Here is a 23367-nt window from a genome sequence, read left to right as displayed (position 1 = left end):
ACAATTGAGGTTTTAGATAAGGACTATGGGTAGATCAGTCTCAATGATGCAGGTTTCCCATCCTACCTTTGGGTAGCGCTCCAGTTTCTCCTTTTGTTGTGCTTCCCTCAGAGCTTTAGTCAGTAGAGGAGCTTCTTCAAGCCGCTTCCTAATAAGAGAAATTATATTACACAGGCGATCTAGCTGCTTCAAAAAAATCTACACATTAAGGGCTCGCTAACACAAGCGTATAAACCGGACCAGTGCAATCAGATAAAAGAAAGGATTGCACTCGGACCAATGTTATTCAATGAGGCAGAGCAGGTCTGTGCATTTTCTCAGGTGTATTCGGCATGCACGCTGCGACTGGACTCCTAAATCAGTACAGTGCGAGAAGAAATGCCATCCAGACCATCAGTAAGGCATCTGATTTTTACGGATAAATTACAATTCTGTAAGATGGGAAACTGTAAACTGTCCTGTAAAGGATTACTAGCTGCAGAGTAAAAAAGCGGACAGCACACAGATGACAAGTGACCAAAAAATGGCCACACTTTTCTGGATGAGATAAGGACGGATTTATTTTTATATGCTCGTGTAACCCCAGCCTTAACAAGTGAAATTAAATGGTAGTTAACATTCAGTGGAGACCAGACCCGACATCCAAACATCCCATGGCAATTTAAAGTGCACTAATCACCAGGATATTCCTCTATAACCTAAAGCCAGTGCTATACTGGCACTATCAGGCTGATTCTATACATACTTTTTAGGTGTTAGCTAAGATGTATAGGTTATAATAAATGGTGATTTCTAATAAATGGTGAAAATTAAGTGAATTTTGAAGGTACTGTTTGTGTCAGTCTGCCTTTCTTCTTCACATTAGCATGGATGCATTACTAAGTAAATAAGCCATGTGTAGATCTGGTTATTTTTTAACAGGGCAATCGTGTCTACACAAATGATCACCATTAGATCGGTGACAATTGTTAGATTGGTGTGGGTACCACTATCCACCAACAAGGGAGACTTGATTTTACAAGCTGCCCATTTTACTTTTAGTAATCCTAGAATGTGAAAGGTAAAAAGAGAATTTTGTTTACTTACCGTAAATTCTTTTTCTTATAGTTCCGTAATGGGAGACCCAGACCATGGGTGTATAGCTTCTGCCTCCGGAGGACACACAAAGTACTACACTAAAAAGTGTAGCTCCTCCCTCCGAGCATATACACCCCCTGGATAACCAAATATAGCCAGTTTAGTGCAAAAGCTGAAGGAGAGTAGCCACCCACAAGTAGAGATAGAGCAAGAACCGGAACAACCGGAGCCTCTGTCTACAACAACAGCCGGTGATAACACGCGGAACAAGAAACTGCCAACAGGCAACAGGGAGGGAGCTGGGTCTCCCATTACGGAACTATAAGAAAAAGAATTTACGGTAAGTAAACAAAATTCTCTTTTTCTTCATCGTTCCTATGGGAGACCCAGACCATGGGACGTCTCAAAGCAGTCCATGGGTGGGAATAAACAGAAAACTGAGAAGTAGGCGAAACCTAACTTCACAAATGGGCGACAGCTGCCTTAAGGATGCGTCTGCCCAAGCTCGCATCTGCCGAAGCATGAGCATGCACTTGGTAGTGCTTCGAAAAGGTATGCAGACTAGTCCAAGTGGCAGCCTGACAGACCTGCTGAGCCGTAGCCTGGTGCCTGAAAGCTCAAGAGGCACCGACAGCTCTGGTCGAGTGTGCCTTGATCCCCGGCAGGGGAGGCACTTGAGTACACTGGTAGGCATCAGAAATGGCCGACCTAATCCAACGAGCTAGGGTCGGCTTAGAAGCCGAGAGGCCCTTACGCCGACCTGTGGTCAGCACAAAAAGAGAGGTGCACCGCCTAAGAACAGCGGTGCGAGACACATAGATCCGGAGCGCCCGCACCAGATCCAGAGTATGCAACGCTTTTTCAAAGCGATGAACAGGAGCCGGACAAAAGGAAGGCAGGGAAATGTCCTGGTTAAGGTGGAAAGGAGAAACCACCTTAGGGAGAAAAGTCCGGAGTCGGACGGAGAACCACCTTGTCTTGATGAAAAACCAAAAAAGGTGACTCCGAAGAGAGCGCAGCCAAATCAGAGACTCTCCTGAGGGAAGTTATGGCCACTAGAAAGACCACTTTCTGTGAAAGACGAGACAAAGAAACCCCCTTAAGAGGCTCAAAGGGGGGTTTCTGGAAAGCCGTGAGGACCAGATTAAGGTCCCAAGGATCCAAAGGCCGCCGGTAAGGCGAATGATGTGGGATGCGCCCTGCATGAAGGAGCGCACCTGAGCCAGGCGGGCGATACGCCGCTGGAACAACACTGACAGAGCCGAGACCTGTCCCTTGAGGGATAGTCCTAGCTGCAGACCGGACTGTAGAAAGGACAGGAGGGTCGGCAAGGAAAAAAAGGCCAAGAAGCATAGCCGGAAGAGCGACACCAGGATAGGAAAATTCTCCCGGTCCTGTGATAGATCTTGGCCAAGGAATACTTCCGAGCCCGAGTCATAGTGGAGATGACTTCAGGAGGGATACCAGAAGTCGTCAAGATCCAGGACTCAAGAACCACGCCGTCAATCTGGCGGAAAAACGGACCTTGTGAGAGAAGGTCTGGACGGTCCGGGAGATGCCACGGCACCTCTACGGACAGATGGAGCAGGTCTGGGTACCAAGCTCGCCTGGGCCAGTCTGGAGCAATGAGAATGACCCGACGGCCCTCCATTCTGATCTTGCGCAGGACTCTGGGCAAGAACTAGAGGGGGAAACCCGTAAGACAGACGAAACTGGGACCAATCTTGAACCAGCGCATCCGCTGCAAAGGCCTGAGGATCGTGGGAGCGAAGATCCACTTCCGGAGTGCCCCACTTGCGGCAGATTGACCGAAACACTGCCGGATGCAGAACCCACTCGCCGCTGTCCACGGTTTGACGGCTGAGATAATCTGCCTCCCAGTATTCCACGCCTGGGATGTGGACTGCGGATATGGTGGACTTGGAGTCCTCCGTCCACTGAAGGATGCGTTGAACCTCCAACATTGCCAGGCGGCTGAGTGTCCCGCCCTGGTGGTTGATGTAGGCAACCGCTGTCGCGTTGTCTGACTGGACTCGAATGTGCTTGCCCGCCAACAGGTGGTGAAAGGCTAAGAGAGCTAGAAGCACAGCTCTGATTTCCAGCACATTGATCGAGAGGGCTGATTCGGACGGAGTCCAAGTGCCTTGCGCTCTGTGGTGGAGATATACTGCTCCCCAGCGGGATAGACTGGCATCCGTGGTGAGGATCACCCAGGACAGGGCCAGGAAGGAGCGTCCCTGAAGAGAGAGGGGCCGAAGCCACCACTGAAGGGAGCCCCTGGTCTGTGGCGACAGAACCACTAATCTGTGCAAGGAGGAAGTCCGCTTGTCCCAACAGCGGAGAATGTCCAGCTGCAGAGGACGCAGATGGAACTGGGCAAAGGGAACCGCTTCCATTGACGCCACCATCTGACCCAGCACCTGCATTAGGTGCCTGATGGAATGACGGCGGGGCCTCAGCAAAGAGCGCACCGCCAGTGGAGGGACTGCTGTTTGACTAAGGGCAGCTTCACAAGTGCCGGCAGAGTCTCGAATTGCATCCCTAGGTACGTGAGCTTCTGGGTCGGAGTCAGAGTGGACTTGGGCAGAATGACAAGCCACCCGAATTGGACTAGAGTGGCGAGAGTGAGCGAGGCACTCCGCTGACAGTCTGCACTGGATGAAGCCTTGACTAGAATGCCGTCCAGGAAAAGGAATCACTGCCAACCCCTGGAGGTGCAGAACCGCAACCACTGCTGCCATGACCTTGGTGAATACTCGAGGGGCCGTGGCTAACCCGAAGGGAAGAGCCACGAATTGGAAATGTTCCTCTCCGATTGTAAAACGTAGCCAACGCTGGTGTGAAACTGCAATTGGCACATGCAGATAGGCATCTCTGATGTCGATGGATGCTAGGAAATCTCCTTGGGTCATTGAGGCAATGACTGATCGCAGAGACTCCATGCGAAAATGCCGCACCTGAACATGCTTGTTGAGAAGCTTGAGATCCAGGATGGGCCGGAAGGAACCGTCCTTTTCGGGGACTAGGAAGAGATTTGAGTAGAAACCTCTGAACCGTTCCCAGGCGGGAACCGGTACAATTACTCCGTTGGCCTGCAAGGATGCCACGGCCTGTGAAAAGGCGGCGGCCTTGGAGCAGGGGGGAGTTGACAGAACAAAATCTGTTTGGCGGGCTGGATAGAATTCTATCCTGTAGCCGTGGGAGATGATATCTCGCACCCACTGATCGGAGACATGTTGAAACCACACGTCGCCAAAGTGGGAGAGCCTGCCACCGACCAAGGACGTTGCTGGCGGGGCCAGATACTCAAGAGGAGGCTGCCTTAGTGGCAGCAGCTCCTGCGGTCTTCTGAGGACGCGGCTTCGTGCGCCAGTTGGGTTTTTGGTCCTTGGCTGAGTTAGAGGACGAGGCCAAGGGCTTAGAGGACGACCAGTGGGAGGAACGAAAGGAACAAAACCTCGACTGGTTCCTGCCCTGGACAGGTTTCCTGGTTTTGGTTTGTGGCATGGAAGTGCTCTTCCCGCCAGTAGCTTCCTGAATAATTTCATCCAGTTGTTCACCGAACAGCCTGGGCCCAGCAAATGGGAGCCCAGCAAGGTACTTCTTTGAAGAAGCATCTGCCTTCCACTCTCGAAGCCACAAGATCCTGCGGATAGCGAGAGAATTAGCCGAAGTCACCGCAGTGCGGTGAGAAGCCTCCAGCATGGCAGACATGGCATAGGATGAAAAGGCTGAAGCCTGGAAGTTAAGGCAACCATTTCGGGCATAGAGTCCCTGGTGAGGGAATGCATCTCCCTAGATAAGCAGAGATGGCGTTGAGAGCCCACACTGCTGCAAAAGGTGGGGAGAACGAGGCCCCTGCCGCCTCATATACAGATGGCGGTCAGTGGAATCCTTAAGAGAGGTGCCATCAGCCACTGATACAACTGTCCGGGCTGAGAGTCTAGACACCGGAGGGTCTACCTTTGGTGAATGAGCCCACTCCTTGACCACCTCTGGTGGAAACGGAAAACGGTCATCAGAACCACGCTTTTGGAAGCGTCTGTCAGGACAGGCCCTAGGCTTGGTCACAGTGGCCTGAAAACTGGAGTGGTTAAGGAACACACTCCTTGTTCTCTTAGGCAAGGTAAACTGGTGCTTTTCTGCCAGAGAGGGTTGCTCCCCTGATACAGGCGGATTGAGGTCCAGTACAAAATTAATGGACGCAATCAAATCACTAGCATCTGCGTCACTTTCGGACAGATCAATGGGGTACATGGAGGTAGCGTCCGAGCCCCCAGTGAAGGCATCCTCCTCGTCCTGCGAGTCAGCTCGTGACTCAGAGCCGCGGGACGAGGAAGGAGAGAGGACCCTGCGTCTCCTTTTAGGAGGACGGGATCTGAGACCAGATGAAGAATCCTCTGTGAGCTTTGCTGAGCGAGCCGTGGCAGCAGAAGCGCCCTGAGAAGGGGGCTGATGCATGCTCAGCAGAGTCCGAGACAGCTGTCCCATGGAGAGAAGGATTCTACCCAAGCCGGGGGTTCAGCCACCGGAGCCGGAGAAGCCGGAGGGACCACTGGGGATGAGCCTCCAGGCTGAGGCACCACCATGTTAGAGCAGGCATCACAATGTGGTTATGTGCTCGGTACAGGCAGTACGAGCCTACATGCAGTGCATATTGAGTACAGCCTTGCAGCCTTGCTCCTCGTGTGAGACATGCTGCTGAAGTAGGGGCTCTGAGCCAGAATGACCCCCAGCAGAGTATATAAGCAGAGTATATAAGCAGGTCCACAACCGGAGGTTGTGGCTTGCCAGACCGTTTGACATTGGGACGTCTCTGTGCCCTCCAGATCCCACAGCCCAGACCCCCAGAGAGATGCTGCAGCCAGCGCCGATCGCTGTGCAGACATGGCATAAGAACGCTGATAAAATGGCGCCGGAGCGAGGAGAGGGGGCGGGGCCTACTCTAAGAGCGGGATCCGGAGGGCCAAGGAGATATACAGGGGAGGGAAACATTTCCTCAGATAGGAGTGTCCCTCCCCTGTGCCGAGCGGCCGCTGGGCGGAGCCGCACTGTCCCTCTGCATGATTATATAAACTGAAAAATAAGGAGCGCTGATAGTGTAATACCAACAGATCAGTGAGGTAGATCAGGAAAAATACACTCACCTGAAAAGGTTGTGATAGTCACAACCACTGATAAAGCATAGGATGATGGCGTCTGCTGCAGCCCCACGAGGATGTGCATACAAATCAGAGTGAAGAGGGGGTTAATGCCGCGCATCAGCCAAAATGAAGATGTAGCACGTTGATGTTATAAACGTATTCTTTTATTCCATCGGTCTACGCGTTTCGAGGATATACCTCTTCTTCAGGACCAGTGCATCAACATAGTATAGCATAAATGAAGATGTCAGACATATATATACAGCTGATAACAGAGAGCACCGCCCATTAGATGAAGAAAAAAAAACCCCAAAAAAAAAAAAACCCTGGGAGGAACCACTGATTCAGTGACATAACAGATATTTAGTAGAACTCAAATTCACATATAGACTAATAGATAATAATGAATAACGAATATAAAAGTTATAGGAGTGACAAATTATTTTGAAAAGAAAAAAAGAAAACAGAAATTATTATATGAAGAAAAAAACCCTTTTCTAGGTGTGAACATTACACTAGAACCCACATAGGGTGGATTCCTTAAAACCTCAAAGTCAGTGTTATTAGTGAAACTGGCTATTCCATATTCTGTGAAAGATGTGTAGGAAATAGTAGGATTTTTGTGTACTCACCGTAAAATCTCTTTCTCTGAGTCTTCATTGGGGGACACAGGACCATGGGTTATGCTGCTGTCACTAGGAGGCTGACACTAAGTAAACATAAAAAGTTAGCTCCTCCCTAGCAGTATACACCCCGAGCCGGAGGCGGGCTCAGATCAGTTGGTGCACAAGCAGTAGGAGGAGTACCAGAATCACCATACATAAAAATAAGTTGTAACTAAAACAATGCAGCGTGCAAACAAGAGGTCTATGAACATAAGACCGCTGAAAAATAGCAGGCAAATGCAATTGAACAACCAAAAAAACAAGCAGGGTGGGTGCTGTGTCCCCCAATGAAGACTCAGAGAAAGAGATTTTACGGTGAGTACACAAAAATCCTACTTTCTCTATCGTTTCATTGGGGGACACAGGACCATGGGACGTCCAAAAGCAGTCCCTGGGTGGGAATACCGAAAAACCCGCAGAGAGGAAGAAAAACAACAACCTCCCTCGGCGGGCTTGCACTATAATTGAATGCTGCCACCCTATTACAGGTGTGCAACTGCTGCCTGCAAGACCTTTCTCCCAAAAATAGCATCTGCCGATGCTTGGGTGTGAACCTGGTAGAACCTAGTAAAGGTGTGCAGGCTAGACCAGGTGGCGGCCTTGCAGACCTGGTCGGCCGACGCCTGATGCCTAATCGCCCAAGAGGCTCCCACTGCACGGGTAGAGTGTGCCCTTACCCCCCGCGGCGGAGACTTGTCCCGAATCCGATAGGCCTCTGATATGGCGGAACGGATCCATCTGGCAATTGTGGCCTTTGATGCCGATTCACCCCTCTTGGGACCGGAAGGGAGGACAAACAGACCATCTGACTTACGGAACGGCGCGGTTCTGGAGACATAAATTCTAAGTGCACGCACTAGGTCCAGGGTGTGCAAGGACCTCTCCAAGCTGTGAGAGGGGCCAGGACAGAAGGACGGAAGAACGATTTCTTCGTTAAGATGGAACGGGGAGACCACCTTTGGGAGAAAAGCGGGGTCTGGCCGGAGAACTGCTTTGTCCTGGTGAAAAATCAAAAAGGAGGAACGACAAGAGAGCTGCCAGCTCTGACGTCCTGCGAATAGAAGTGATGGCAACAAGAAACACCACCTTCCAAGACAGGTGAGAAAGGGAAGATTCTCGCAAGGGCTCGAATGGGGGGCCCTGAAGTGACCCTAGGACTAGATTAAGGTCCCACGGCTCTAGAGGCCGACGGTACGGCGGTGCCAGGTGGGCCACTCCCTGGATGAAGGTCTTAACCTGTGAACGAGCGGCCAGTGGCTTCTGAAACAGGATTGATAACGCCGATATCTGGCCTTTTAGTGTTGCGAGCGAGAGACCCGCATCTAGGCCTGACTGCAAGAATGCCAATAGGGAAGGAAGGGAGAAGGCGAGGGGAGAAGAAATATTATGCTCTTCACACCACCTGAAGAAAACCTTCCACGTGCGGTGGTAAATCTTTGATGAAGATGGCTTCCTGGCCCTAATCATTGTCTGAATCACTCTTGAGGAAAAACCAGCCTTAGCTAGAACCCAGGATTCAATGGCCAGGCCGTCAAATTTAGGACCTGTGAGTTCTGATGGAAGAGAGGTCCCTGCTGCAGGAGATCTGGACGTTCTGGAAGGCGCCACGGAGCGTCTGCGAGGAGCTGAGTTAGTTCCGCGAACCATGCTCGCCTGGGCCAGTCCGGAGCCACTAGGATGAACGGTATTCCTTCCGCCTTGATCTTCTTGAGGACCCTCGGAATTAGAGGGAGCGGAGGGAAGATGTACGGGAGACTGAACTGGCTCCATGACAGGGTGAGGGCGTCGACTCCTAAAGCCAAGCGGACGCGGCACCGCGCTACAAAGTGCGGAACCTGACGGTTGAACCGGGAGGCCATTAGGTCCACGTCCGGAACTCCCCATCTGTCGCAGATCTGGTTGAAGACTTCCCGGTTGAGGGACCATTCTCCGGAGGCGAGGCCTTCCCTGCTGAGGAAGTCCGCCGCCCAATTGTCCACGCCTGGGATGTGTACCGCTGAGATCAGGGAGTGATGACACTCGGCACAGTGCAAAATCTTCTTGACTTCTCGCATCGCCCCGACACTTCTTGTGCCGCCTTGGTGGTTGATGTACGCCACCGCCGTCGCATTGTCCGACTGGATCCTGACCGGGCAACCCTGTACTAGGTGCCGAAACTGCTGCAAGGCTAGCCGGATGGCTCTTATCTCCAGAATGTTGATCGGGAGGCAACTCTCCCGCGGTGACCATCGGCCCTGCGCTGTGTGATGCCGAAACACTGCTCCCCAACCCTGGAGACTGGCGTCGGTGGTCACTATCTTCCAGTGGAGTGGGAGGAAAGACCTTCCTGATGCGAGGTTGCGTTGATTGAGCCACCAACGGAGGGAGTGGTGGGTCTCCGGCGAAAGATGAAACCTGCGGTCCAGAGAAAAGGGAGATCTGTCCCACTTCTTCAGCAAGGCCAGCTGGAGGGGCCGGAGATGGAACTGTGCAAAGGGTACCGCTTCCATCGCCGCCACCATACGACCGAGGACTCGCATGCCGAACCTGATGGAAACTTGGCGCTGACGCCGGAGAGCGCGGAGGCCTCGTTGTAGGGAGGACATCTTCTCCTGTGTGAGGAAAACTCGCCCTTGGATGGTATCGAATACCATGCCTAAAAAGGTGATCCGACGGGCCGGGGTCAGAGAGGACTTCTTCCGATTTATCAGCCACCCTAACCGTGAAAGGGTGTCGATCGTGACCTGAACCCCAAGACAACATTCCTCGAAGGAAGAGCCCTTTATCAACATATCGTCCAAGTACGGGATGACCATGACACCCCTGGTATGCAGGACGGACATGGCAGCAGCCATGATCTTCGTAAAGACCCTGGGTGCGGATGCGAGGCCGAAGGGAAGAGCCGTGAACTGGAAGTGATCTTCCGCTATCGCAAAACGGAGGAACTGTTGGTGAGAGGTGGCTATCGGGAGGTGAAGATAGGCGTCTTGAATATCCAGCGATGCCAGGAATTCGCCTACCTCCATGGATGCGATGACGGACCGGAGTGACTCCATGCGAAACGGCCGAGGCCTCACCGACCTGTTTAGAAGCTTTAGGTCGAGGACGGGACGGACAGAGCCGTCCTTTTTGGGGACCACGAAAAGGTTGGAATAGAACCCCTTGAAACGCTCTGCGGGAGGAACTGGTACCACGACTCCGGCTCGGAGGAGGGAGTCTATGGAGTGAAAGAACGCGCGAGCCCGCGCGGTAGACTCGGGAGGGCGAGATAGGAAAAAACGTCTCGGTGGCTTTGCTTCGAATTCTATTTTGTAGCCTGATGTGATGATCTCTCTGACCCAGGCATCGGCGGCCAGGGGGATCTGGAGCTGAAGCTGCGAAAGGGCCGGAAACGAGCGGTGGGGCGCCGATTCTGGAAGCGCTTGGGGCGCAATTGGGGGAGAGATGTACTCTTTCCTCCCGTTGCATCGGAGATCAGCTGGTCCAGCCTATCTCCGAAGAGACGCTCCCCTAGGAAGGGCAGGGAAGTTAGTGACTTCTTAGAGGCCGCATCCGCGTTCCAGGACCGGAGCCAAAGGGCTCGACGGATGGCCACATTGTTGCTGGCGGCCTGGGTCGCGCAACTTGCAGACGCCAGGGCTGCATTGAGCAAGTACTCACCCGCTAGGGAAATCTGCGAGGCGATGGGAACCAGGTCCGGATTGGCAGGAATGGCGCGGAGACCGCAGCGTAGCGTGTCCGCCCAGGAAATCAGGGCCTTCGCAACCCAAACCGAGGCAAAGGCCGGAGAGAGGGATGTGCCCGCTGCCTCGAAGGCGGAACGGGCCAACCTGTCAATAGTACGGTCCGTAGGGTCCTTGAGAGACGTACCGCTAGTTAGTGGAAGGACTGTGTGAGAAGACAGGCGGGAGATTGGGGGGTCGACCACAGGGGATCCTGCCCAATCCTTTCGAAGACCCTCAGGAAAGGGATAATGCAAATCGATGGACTTACCGCTGGTAAATACCCTGTCCGGCTGTTGCCTGTGGCTGCGCAGTAACTCAGCGAATTCTGGATGTCCGCTGAATGTGTTCTGGGCCCGCTTCACCCACTTAAAGGAGACCTGGGTGCTCTGGGAGGAGACTGGGTCCACCTGTACCTTCAAGGTCTGGTTTACTGCTTCTATCAGGCTATTCACCATGCGCCGAATATCAGCCGCCTGCTCTGAGTCCTGCAGGGGTGCCGCATCGGAATCATCATCGGAGCAGTCAGAAGCCTCCCTGGAGGACTGACGGTCTGGACCTGGGGATGAAGGTGAAACCTGGGAAGAGTCTGAGGACGAGACCTGGCGGGTCCGTTTCTGAGCAGCAGAGGAGGACCCTGCAACGGGGCTCACCTGCTCCGGAGGCAATTGCGCCGGGTCTGCGGGAATCTGGGCGAGCGACGGCAGCAGGCGCAGAGCTTGCGCGATGGTCCGAGAAGCCTCAGAGAGGGAATCTACGGACTGGGACAGGGACGCTAGCCAGTCGGGGGGGGGCGGGACGCAGGGCCCTGCAGAATATGGCGCTGTGGCGTCTGCGGTATCAGAAGCGTCGGCCGCGGAGTCCTGCGGAGGCTGCGCGTCTGTAGAACAGACGGAGCATAGTGGGGCGTCCTGACCCTGGGAAAATTTGGAGCTGCAGGAGGAGCATGCAAAAAATAGTGCAAAGGGGGCCTGCTTGGATTGGGTGGGCTTAGCCTTAGGCATGGTGCAAACAGGTACTCTCCCTGGTGGCTGCTAGGAAGGAGACAGGAGAGGGTTAACTCGTCCCTAAACTCAGAGAACGCTACCTAGTGAGGGCTACTCTTTAGGAGCAGAGCTTACCCAGGTCCTGCGTGCTGCCCACCAGTCCAGAAGTGGAGTCCAGGAGTGAGTTGGCCAGAAGTGTCAGAACGCCGGCGCGCTGCAGCCTCAGGGGAACCAGAGGCAGGCTAAAATGGCGAGGGGACGCTGGAGGAGGCTGGGGGAGGAGCAGGATTCCGGCGCGAAAAAACCGGAGGATTCACAGCCCCCACCATCAGCCAGGAGGCAGAGCAGTGGGAGGATACAGAGGGAGACGACCGGCGGCCAATAGCGCTGCAGCGGGGGCGTGGCTAGGACGCAGGAGCGACTAGGCCGAGACCGGGGACTAAATTTATGGAGAGGGCCGGGGGAAAGTGCAGGAGAGGTCGGTCCTACCTGTAATCGGCGGCGCCGGCCCAGCGATGGATGCGGTGCAGGCAGGGCTCCCTGCCCCTGCCTGTGTACAGCGCTACTCGTCCAGGAAGACCCCGGGGGAGATCGTGCTGAGGCAGGATAGTGGACATCATGATGGGGGTAGCAGCCCCCTTGCAGGAGAAGGCAGCGTGACAGGGCCCCATCTATTACACACGCTGCGGAGGTTCCATCCCTGCTGTACTCCCCTGTACGCCCTTTGGGGTGATACCGCAGGGCGAATCAGGGGTGCCCACAAAACAACCTGCCCACACGCGCACCCCCGGGAGTGGTACCACGGGGACGGGCGGGGGAGAGGGCCCGAAGTCTCAAGCCCCTGCGACCCTAGGGAGTGGTACCCACGGGGCTGCGGAGGATGAGTGAAGCGAATACCTGCAGAGAAAAAGACGACAGGTATGAGAGTGATGAGCGGCGCCGAAATAAAAGAAAAAGCGCAAAAACATACATGGCTGAGGGGGGCCGAGACGGCCCACATCAGCCTCCTACGACACTAAGCTAAAACTGATCTGAGCCCGCCTCCGGCTCGGGGTGTATACTGCTAGGGAGGAGCTAACTTTTTATGTTTACTTAGTGTCAGCCTCCTAGTGACAGCAGCATAACCCATGGTCCTGTGTCCCCCAATGAAACGATAGAGAAAAAGAAGGGAATTTTGTTTACTTACCGTAAATTCCTTTTCTTCTAGCTCCAATTGGGAGACCCAGACAATTGGGTGTATAGGCTATGCCTCCGGAGGCCGCACAAAGTATTACACTAAAAGTGTAAAGCCCCTCCCCTTCTGCCTATACACCCCCCGTGCTCCCACGGGCTCCTCAGTTTTGGTGCAAAAGCAAGAAGGAGGAAAAAAATTATAAACTGGTTTAAAGTAAATTCAATCCGAAGGAATATCGGAGAACTGAAACCATTCAACATGAACAACATGTGTACACAAAAAAACAGGGGCGGGTGCTGGGTCTCCCAATTGGAGCTAGAAGAAAAGGAATTTACGGTAAGTAAACAAAATTCCCTTCTTCTTTGTCGCTCCATTGGGAGACCCAGACAATTGGGACGTCCAAAAGCAGTCCCTGGGTGGGTAAAATAAAACCTCATAATAGAGCCGTAACGGCTCCGTCCTACAGGTGGGCAACCGCCGCCTGAAGGACTCGCCTACCTAGGCTGGCATCTGCCGAAGCATAGGTATGCACCTGATAGTGTTTCGTGAAAGTGTGCAGGCTCGACCAGGTAGCCGCCTGACACACCTGCTGAGCCGTAGCCTGGTGCCTCAAAGCCCAGGACGCACCCACGGCTCTGGTAGAATGGGCCTTCAGCCCTGAGGGAACCGGAAGCCCAGCAGAACGGTAAGCTTCGAGAATTGGTTCCTTGATCCACCGAGCCAGGGTTGATTTGGAAGCCTGTGACCCCTTACGCTGGCCAGCGACAAGGACAAAGAGTGCATCCGAGCGGCGCAGGGGCGCCGTACGAGAAATGTAGAGTCTGAGTGCTCTCACCAGATCTAACAAGTGCAAATCCTTTTCACATTGGTGAACTGGATGAGGACAAAAAGAGGGTAAGGAGATATCCTGATTGAGATGAAAGGGGGATACCACCTTAGGGAGAAATTCCGGAACCGGACGCAGAACCACCTTGTCCTGGTGAAACACCAGGAAGGGGGCTTTGCATGACAGAGCTGCCAGCTCAGACACTCTCCGAAGTGAAGTGACTGCTACTAGGAAAACCACTTTCTGCGAAAGGCGTGCGAGAGAAATATCCCTCATTGGCTCGAACGGTGGTTTCTGAAGAACCATCAGCACCCTGTTCAGATCCCAGGGTTCCAATGGACGTTTGTAAGGAGGAACGATGTGACAAACCCCCTGCAGAAACGTGCGTACCTGTGGAAGCCTGGCCAGGCGCTTCTGAAAAAACACAGAGAGCGCAGAGACTTGTCCCTTAAGGGAGCCGAGTGACAAACCCTTTTCCAATCCGGACTGAAGAAAGGACAGGAAAGTGGGCAAGGCAAATGGCCAGGGCGAAAAACCCCGAGCAGAGCACCACGACAGGAATATTTTCCACGTCCTGTGGTAAATCTTGGCGGACGTTGGTTTCCTAGCCTGTCTCATAGTGGCAATGACCTCCTGGGATAATCCTGAAGACGCTAAGATCCAGGACTCAATGGCCACACAGTCAGGTTGAGGGCCGCAGAATTCAGATGGAAAAACGGCCCTTGAGACAGCAAGTCTGGTCGGTCTGGTAGTGCCCACGGTTGGCCGACCGTGAGATGCCACAGATCCGGGTACCACGACCTCCTCGGCCAGTCTGGAGCGACGAGGATGGCGCGGCGGCAGTCGGCCCTGATCTTGCGTAACACTCTGGGCAACAGTGCCAGCGGAGGAAACACATAAGGGAGTTGAAACTGCGACCAATCTTGAACTAAGGCGTCTGCCGCTAGAGCTCTGTGATCGTGAGAACGTGCCATGAATGCCGTGACCTTGTTGTTGTGCCGGGACGCCATTAGGTCGACGTCCGGCATCCCCCAGCGGCAACAGATCTCCTGAAACACGTCCGGGTGAAGGGACCATTCCCCTGCGTCCATGCCCTGGCGACTGAGAAAATCTGCTTCCCAGTTTTCCACGCCTGGGATGTGAACTGCGGAGATGGTGGAGGCCGTGGCTTCCACCCACATCAAAATCCGCCGGACTTCCTGGAAGGCTTGCCGACTGCGTGTTCCTCCTTGGTGGTTGATGTAAGCCACCGCTGTGGAGTTGTCCGACTGAATTCGGATCTGCTTGCCTTCCAGCCACTGCTGGAACGCTTTCAGGGCAAGATACACTGCCCTGATCTCCAGAACATTGATCTGAAGTGAGGACTCTTGCTGGGTCCACGTACCCTGAGCCCTGTGGTGGAGAAAGACTGCTCCCCACCCTGACAGACTCGCGTCCGTCGTGACCACCGCCCAGGATGGGGGTAGGAAGGATTTCCCCTTCGATAATGAAGTGGGAAGAAGCCACCACCGAAGGGAAGCTTTGGTTGCCTGAGAGAGGGAGACGTTCCTGTTGAGGAACGTCGGCTTCCTGTCCCATTTGCGTAGGATGTCCCATTGAAGAGGACGCAGGTGAAACTGCGCGAAAGGGACTGCCTCCATTGCTGCCACCATCTTCCCCAGGAAGTGCATGAGGCGCCTCAAGGGGTGTGACTGACCTTGAAGGAGAGATTGCACCCCCGTCTGTAGTGAACGCTGCTTGTTCAGCGGAAGCTTCACTATCGCTGAGAGGGTATGAAACTCCATGCCAAGATATGTCAGCGATTGGGCCGGTGTCAGATTTGACTTTGGAAAATTGATGATCCACCCGAAACTCTGGAGAGTCTCCAGAGTAGCGGTGAGGCTGTGCTGGCATGCCTCTTGAGAGGGAGCCTTGACCAGCAGATCGTCTAAGTAAGGGATCACTGAGTGTCCCTGAGAGTGGAGGACCGCGACTACTGTAGCCATGACCTTGGTGAAAACCCGTGGGGCTGTCGCCAGGCCGAACGGCAGTGCCACGAACTGAAGGTGTTCGACTCCTATGGCGAATCGCAGAAAGCGCTGATGCTCTGGAGCAATCGGAACGTGGAGATAAGCATCTTTGATATCGATCGATGCAAGGAAATCTCCTTGAGACATTGAGGCGATGACGGAGCGGAGGGATTCCATCCGGAACCGCCTGGTCTTTACGTGTTTGTTGAGCAGTTTTAGGTCCAGGACAGGACGGAAAGACCCGTCCTTCTTTGGAACCACGAACAAGTTGGAGTAAAAACCGTGACCCTGTTGCTGAAGAGGAACAGGGACCACCACTCCTTCTGCCTTCAGAGTGCCCAGCACCTGCAGAAGAGCATCGGCTCGCTCGGGAGGCGGAGATGTCCTGAAGAATCGAGTCGGAGGATGAGAGCTGAACTCTATCCTGTAACCGTGAGACAGAATGTCTCTCACCCAACGGTCTTTTACCTGTGGCAGCCAGGTGTCGCAAAAGCGGGAGAGCCTGCCACCGACCGAGGATGCGGTGTGAAGCGGCCGTAAGTCATGAGGAAGCCGCCTTGGTAGCGGCACCTCCGGCGGTCTTTTTAGGGCGTGACTTAGACCGCCATGAATCGGAGTTCCTCTGATCCTTCTGAGGCCTTTTGGACGAGGAGAATTGGGACCTGCCCGCACCCCGAAAGGACCGAAACCTCGACTGTCCCCTCCTCTGTTGGGGTAAGTTTGGTTTGGCCTGGGGTAAGGATGTTTCCTTTCCCTTGGATTGCTTGATGATTTCATCCAATCTCTCACCAAACAAACGGTCGCCAGAAAATGGCAAACCGGTTAAGCACTTTTTGGAAGCCGAATCTGCCTTCCATTCCCGTAGCCACAAGGCCCTGCGTATTGCAACCGAATTGTCGGCTGCAACCGCCGTACGGCTCGCAGAGTCCAGGACAGCATTAATAGCGTAGGACGCAAATGCCGACGTTTGAGATGTTATGGAAGCCACTTGCGGCGCAGACGTACGTGTGAGTGCGTCAATTTGCGCTTGACCCGCTGAGATAGCTTGGAGTGCCCATACGGCTGCGAATGCTGGAGCAAAAGACGCGCCGATAGCTTCATAGATGGATTTCAACCAGAGCTCCATCTGTCTGTCAGTGGCATCCTTGAGTGAAGCCCCATCTTCAACTGCCACTATGGATCTAGCCGCCAGTCTGGAGATTGGAGGATCCACCTTGGGACACTGAGTCCAGCCCTTGACCACGTCAGGGGGGAAGGGATAACTTGTATCCTTAAGGCGCTTAGAAAAACGCTTATCTGGACAAGCCCGGTGTTTCTGGACTGCCTCTCTGAAGTCAGAGTGGTCCAGAAACATACTCGTTGTACGCTTGGGGAACCTGAAACGGAATTTCTCCTGCTGAGAAGCTGACTCCTCTACTGGAGGAGCTGAGGGAGAAATATCCAACATTTGATTTATGGACGCGATAAGATCATTCACTATGGCGTCCCCATCAGGAGTATCAAGGTTGAGAGCGGCCTCAGGATCAGAATCCTGATCAGCTACCTCCGCTTCATCATACAGAGAGTCCTCCCGCTGAGACCCTGAACAATGTGATGATGTCGAGGGAATTTCCCAGCGAGCTCGCTTAGGCGGTCTGGGACTGCGGTCCGTGTCAGAGACCTCACCCTGGGATCTATGAGACACCCCGGGAGGACATGGTTGTTCCAACTGAGGGGAACCAGGGGGCAATGATTCCACAGTGCCCATGGTCTGAGATACCGGTCTGGACTGCAAAGCTTCTAGTATCTTAGCCATAGTCTCAGAAAGTCTTTCAGTAAAAACTGTAAACTCCGTCCCTGTCACCTGGACAGTGTTAGCAGGTGGTTCCCCCTGGGCCACCCTTAGCAGAGGCTCCGGCTGAGTAAGTGCCACAGGGGCCGAGCAGTGCACACAATGAGGGTCAGTGGAACCTGCCGGTAGTGAAGCCGTACATGCGGCGCAGGCAGCATAGTAAGCCTGTGTTTTGGCACCCCTGCTTCTTGTGGGCGCCATGCTGTTGTCTCCCCTGAGCAACCCAGGAGGGTATATAGCCAAAAATCAACCGTGCACTATACAGTGTAAAGTATAGCCTATAATCATATAATCTATAAGTACACTTCTGCACAAGTGGGGCCAGCACCAGAGGTGCTGCTTACCGGCCGCTCAAAGCGGTTGTGTGGCCACCAGAATCCCTGCCTGGGTCTCCCAGAGCTTGTCTCCCCTCTCCAGCGTCAGAAGAGCTGACAGGAATGGCTGCCGGCGTCCTGAGGAGAGGAGGGGGCCGTGGGCATGCCCTAGAAAGTGCGGGAAACTGGTGCCCCACTGTGCACAGTGAGGGGGGTGGAGTATGCAAAGCATGCTCCAGCCCTCAGTGCTGACATTCTGTACAGCGTCCCGCCCTTCCCCTGACTGGCAGGCCTGGGGGCGGGAAGAGAATGAGACTAGGCCGCAAAAGCCGGGGACTAGAGTTATAAGCGCGGCCGCCGTATAAGCGCGGTCGGCGCGGATGTCCCCGGCGCACTAACAGTCCCAGCCGCGCCGCATGTATAACAATGGCAGCGGCGGTCAGCGCGGTAGTCCCCAATACACTACACACCCAGCCACGCTGCAGCGTGTGATGGCACAATTGCGGTCAGCGCCGCGGTCCCCGGCGCACTAACACACCCAGCAATGCTGGAGTGTTTCTGTGCGCGGTCCCCACGGGGACACAGAGTACCTCAAAGTAGCAGGGCCATGTCCCTGACAATACTCGGCTCCATTATCCAGCAGAGTCCCCAGGGGCTGTGGATGGAGCACGGTCTCAGTGCCTGGAGACCGATTAGGATCCCACTTCACCCAGAGCCCTAAATGGGATGGGGAAGGAAAACAGCATGTGGGCTCCAGCCTCCGTACCCGCAATGGATACCTCAACCTTAACAACACCGCCGACAAGAGTGGGGTGAGAAGGGAGCATGCTGGGGGCCCTGTTATGGGCCCTCTTTTCTTCCATCCGACATAGTCAGCAGCTGCTGCTGACTAATCTGTGGAGCTATGCGTGCATGTCTGCCTCCTTCGCACAAAGCAAAAAAACTGAGGAGCCCGTGGGAGCACGGGGGGTGTATAGGCAGAAGGGGAGGGGCTTTACACTTTTAGTGTAATACTTTGTGCGGCCTCCGGAGGCATAGCCTATACACCCAATTGTCTGGGTCTCCCAATGGAGCGACAAAGAAAGAATCAAATGTGAAAACAAAAGAGGAGTGTATAGTAGAGATCTATGTGTATTAAAAGGATAGGGTCTATGTGTATTAAAAAACCTGAAGTGACATTCACAATTAATAAAAAATAGCGCTGACCGGAAAAACATTAAAAATAGGTAAAACCTTTATTAAGATCAATAAAAAATGTTAAAATTTGTAGAAACATCACCACAGTGAAAAAGGAAAATTCGTGTTATATTCAGGGCTCAGGAGCGAGTAGCATAACAGAGCGCTGATAGAAGACAGGTCAAGAAAGTCCAGACCGTGGGAAATAATGCTTATGCGCATGTCCTGCAAGGTAACTCCAGTGCAGATGCTAGTCAATTGAATATCTAGGGAGCCCATAGGAGAGATGCTGCATAGAGGAGAAAAATATTATATATATATATATATATATATATATATATATATATATATATATATATATATATATATATATATAAGTACAAGAAAAAAAACAAAAAGTGCAGTAGATCACAGGAGTATATTCATAGTAGATCAGGGATGGGATTTAATAAATAAATAAAACCAAAAATTGTATCGGCAGTAAGAGGAAGCCCACCTGATATTAGTACTAAACCCCAAAAAGGAAAGTCTGTATTGTTTACAGCCCCCAATAGTATTACAAAACAGTGCTACATAAATAAATACTGCAAAAATAAAAAAATATAAAAAAATAATAATAAAATATAACAAAAAAAACACAAAAAAAAAAACCAAAAAAAAACCAACATTAAAATCATTAATATTGTTACAACAAGCATCAGAAATATGGCCATGTTCTTGAAGTAAGAGGATTTATAAGATCAATAAAATAAATCAGTTACTTCGTTGAGACCCAAAGGCTTCAATGTATTCAGTTAATAAATCCAAAAGGTTTCCTTTTTACTCAACATTTCATGTCTATTGGAGATATTGCTGGAAATCTGTTCTATAGGAGTAATAGTAAAATTTATCTTTTTGTCATGCACCATCGTACAATGACGTGAAAGACCATGAAGCAGGAAACCTTTTTTGATATTATGCCTGTGGGAATTTAAACGATTATGTAATGCCTGTGTGGTCCTGCCTATGTATTGCTTCCCACACAGGCAGTCAATCAGATACACCACAAAATCTGATTGACAGGTCATGTGTCCCTTAATGGAGTAAAGTTCTGGCTCTCCCCTTGGGCCAAAACTCTTTCTCCTATGTTTAATTATATTGCAACATAAGCATTTATTTGAGAAGCATTTGAACGCACCCATAGGAAGATCAGTCATTCTCTTATAATCATTATTAAGGATTTTTAGTCTGCTGGGTGCCACAACATTGCGAATAGTGGGTGCCCTTCTAAAGGTAATGCCAGGGTGGTCAGGAATATTACTACTCAAAACCGGATCATTTTTGAGAATGTTCCAATGTTTGGATAGTATTCTTTTTATGGACCCGTTGTCCTCACTAAAAGTGGTAATGAAATTTGATATAAAATTATTCTCTGTTGTTGATACAGATTTTTCTGCGTTGGATAAAATTAAGTCCTCCTGTTTCAGACCCCGGGTCTCATTAAAGGCATTTTTTAAAAGTTTTTTGGGGTATTCTTTCTCTAAAAACCGATTTAATAAAATTTTGGCCTGTGCTTCAAAATCCTCATCCTGGCTACAATTCCTTCTGATTCTTCTATACTGATTTCGGGGAATATTAAGAAGCCATTTGTTATAATGGGCGCTATTAAAATGTATATATCCATTAGTGTCTACCATTTTAAAAAAAGTTTTAGTAATAAGACAATTATCCCTATGCGTGATGGTAAGAGCCAAAAAATCAATCTCTTTATCACCTATGCAGGGTGAAAAAGCCAAACCCCAATTATTGTTATTGATGTGTGTAATAAAATCTGAGATATTATTATCCTTATTATCCCAAATAAATATCAAATCATCAATGTACCTTCTGTAAAACACAATGGCATCTTTAAAAATAGAATTGTAGATAAAAATAGATTCAAAAATTCCCATAAATAAATTAGCATAAGTAGGTGCTACTTTACTCCCCATTGCGGTCCCGAGTATCTGTTGGTATAAAACATCTAAAAATGTAAAAAAATTGTTCTTTAAAATGAATTTCATACCTTGTAGGATAAATTTTTTTTGTAAAACCGGAATTCTCATGTCATTTTCAATAAATACTGAAAAACATTGTAGTCCAAGATCGTGATTAATATTGGAGTAAAGTGCAGATACGTCCATAGTGAGAAAAAGATAAGAGTCTCTCCATTCAATATCTTTGATAAGTGTGATTAATTGTGCTGTATCTCTCAAGTAACTCGTCAGTTTAACAACATGGACATGCATTATCTCATCAATATATGTTGCTAGGTTTGAAGTCAATGCTTCAATCCCGGAAATAATGGGTCTCCCTGGGGGGTTGGAAAGATCCTTATGAATTTTAGGGAGATGGTACATAAATGCCATTTTGGGGTTTTTTACTTGTAGGAATTTTTTCTCTTTTTCATTAATGATATTTTTATTGATTGCTTCTAAAATGAAATCATTGTATTCCACAATGGCTTTCTCATATTGTGATATATCACTTTTTTGGTATTGCAAGGGGTTGGATAAAATTCTTAGCGCTTCAGAGATGTAATCTGTTCTGTTTTGGACCACTATACCACCACCTTTATCCGCCGAGCGTATCACGATGTCTATGTTTTTCTTTAGTGCAGAAAGGGCCAACCGTTCTTTTCTACCCAAATTGAATTGTCCATGATTATTACTGCTATTCAGGCTCAGCTTTTTAAAATCATTCACAACTAAATCGCAAAATGTTTTTATATGGATGACCTTTACTTGCTACTGGGTAAAATGAAGATTTTGCTTTGACATTAGTATGCAGGAAGGAATCAGTAAGGATGGGTGGGTTACTAGCAATGTGTTCATTTGACCGCTTGTCATTACCTAGATCTGTTTTCATAAGGAAGTGTCTTTTTAAAGTACGTTTTCTAATATACGTTTGAAAATCAAGGTATACAACAAAGTCTTTAGATCGCGTGGTGGGGCAAAACGAGAGACCTCTATTTAAAACAGAGATTTCATATTTGGAGAGCACAGAGTTGGACAAATTAAAAATATTTCCTATATTTGCTGGGTGGTTTTCTTTCCTTTTTTGGTTATGTTTGACTCCTGCTCTGCTTCCTCTTGTACACTTTTTCTTTTTGTGGCTTTTGGTGTGGGTTGCTGTACTATGATCTCCTTGTTGGAGACCGTAGCTGAGGGCAAAAAAGGCACCGATGGGGCTCTCTTGTTACTATTGTCAATAGTGATTTTATTTGTGCTTTTATTATTTTGTGTTGGTTCTGTGTTAATCTTTGTAACACCAATTTGAGGGTCACCCCTACTATTGGTAGCTTGGGAATTGGAAAGGGAACCACATTCCTCATGTATCGTGAGATCCATTAAATCAATGAAATCTCTATCTTCCTCAAAAACTGAAAAATTGTCAGCGATGGTAGATCTTTTTTGTCTAATTTTTTCGATCTGATTTTTTATTTGAGCCAATTGTCTCTTTGTCTCCTCTATGTTAATAGTTTTGGAGATAATTTTCTTTTTATCACAACTAGTACTGGTCACTTGGGGTACATTTTCTGCAGTAACACAGGGGGAGCTTTTTGTGTTGGTCCCCATATTGGTGTTGGGAGACATATCCACCTCAATCCCAGTGGACTGATTAGAGGCTAAAGTGGGGTGGGTCCTTTTTGTGTCCAAGGGCTTATCACTGTTGGTCTCAGAATTTAGCCTTCCAGTGCTGCCCCTGGGTTTATGGTACTTGCTATTAAAAAAGTTTCTATTAGAGCTATCCCTTCTCTTAGTGAAATGATTACCCGGGTTATGGCCCTCTTTATTCATATTTGTATTATCGTTCCTATTCACAGGGTTGGTTTTGTCAAAGCGATCCCTCTGCAATTTTTTACATTTCCTCATAATAAAGTCATGTTCCAACTGTGCCAATTTAGTGTTCGTCTCAGTATTCAAACGTCTGAATTCAGGATGGAAATCATAACAAGATAAATTGGTATACATTTTGGTAATAGAGGCTGTCGCAGCTGTTGCAATAGCAGATCTTTTTTTGTAAAGACAGTTAATCATCCCCTGCATGCAAGCCTGCAGGATATTATCCCATTCTTTAGTAAAGTCTGAGTCATTAGGGAAGGGGGAGGTGCGGTTAATCCTCAAACCCCTAGGACATAATTTTTCTTCCATGTATATTGCTAGGAATCTTGCATCAAGTCCAAAATGAGCGGCCGCTGGGCGGAGCCGCACTGTCCCTCTGCATGATTGACATGCAGGCAATAAGGAATAACGTTTGGAACACCATTCTAAGTCTGAACTGGGTGCAAAAAACCTAAAAAAACATCACTATGGGGAGATAAGGTATGCACACCAGTGACTATGTAAGGGGAATACATGGAATAGCAGAAACTGCTGTGTGAATACTGACTTGAAAAATCCAATAGCTATATGAAGAGTGAAAATGTGAAAAATGGAATCTGCA

At 50.4% G+C, this 23367-nt stretch overlaps 1 protein-coding gene across 2 annotated transcripts in view; it reads right to left on the bottom strand.

Annotated features, from left to right (window-relative positions):
• ASPSCR1 (ASPSCR1 tether for SLC2A4, UBX domain containing) overlaps positions 1-23367 on the bottom strand; it is a 114963-nt gene that overhangs the window by 53984 nt on the left and 37612 nt on the right. For both annotated transcript variants that reach the window (XM_075349727.1, XM_075349726.1), the window contains one exon: positions 67-148. In XM_075349727.1, coding sequence (XP_075205842.1) covers positions 67-148 — 82 coding nt within the window. The remainder of the gene's footprint in view (positions 1-66; positions 149-23367) is intronic.

This window comes from Anomaloglossus baeobatrachus, chromosome 5, assembly GCF_048569485.1.
Source record: "Anomaloglossus baeobatrachus isolate aAnoBae1 chromosome 5, aAnoBae1.hap1, whole genome shotgun sequence".
Taxonomy (NCBI): Eukaryota; Metazoa; Chordata; class Amphibia; order Anura; family Aromobatidae; genus Anomaloglossus; species Anomaloglossus baeobatrachus.
Note: the sequence above shows the minus strand (reverse complement) of the source record. Positions and strands in the feature narration are given on the sequence as shown.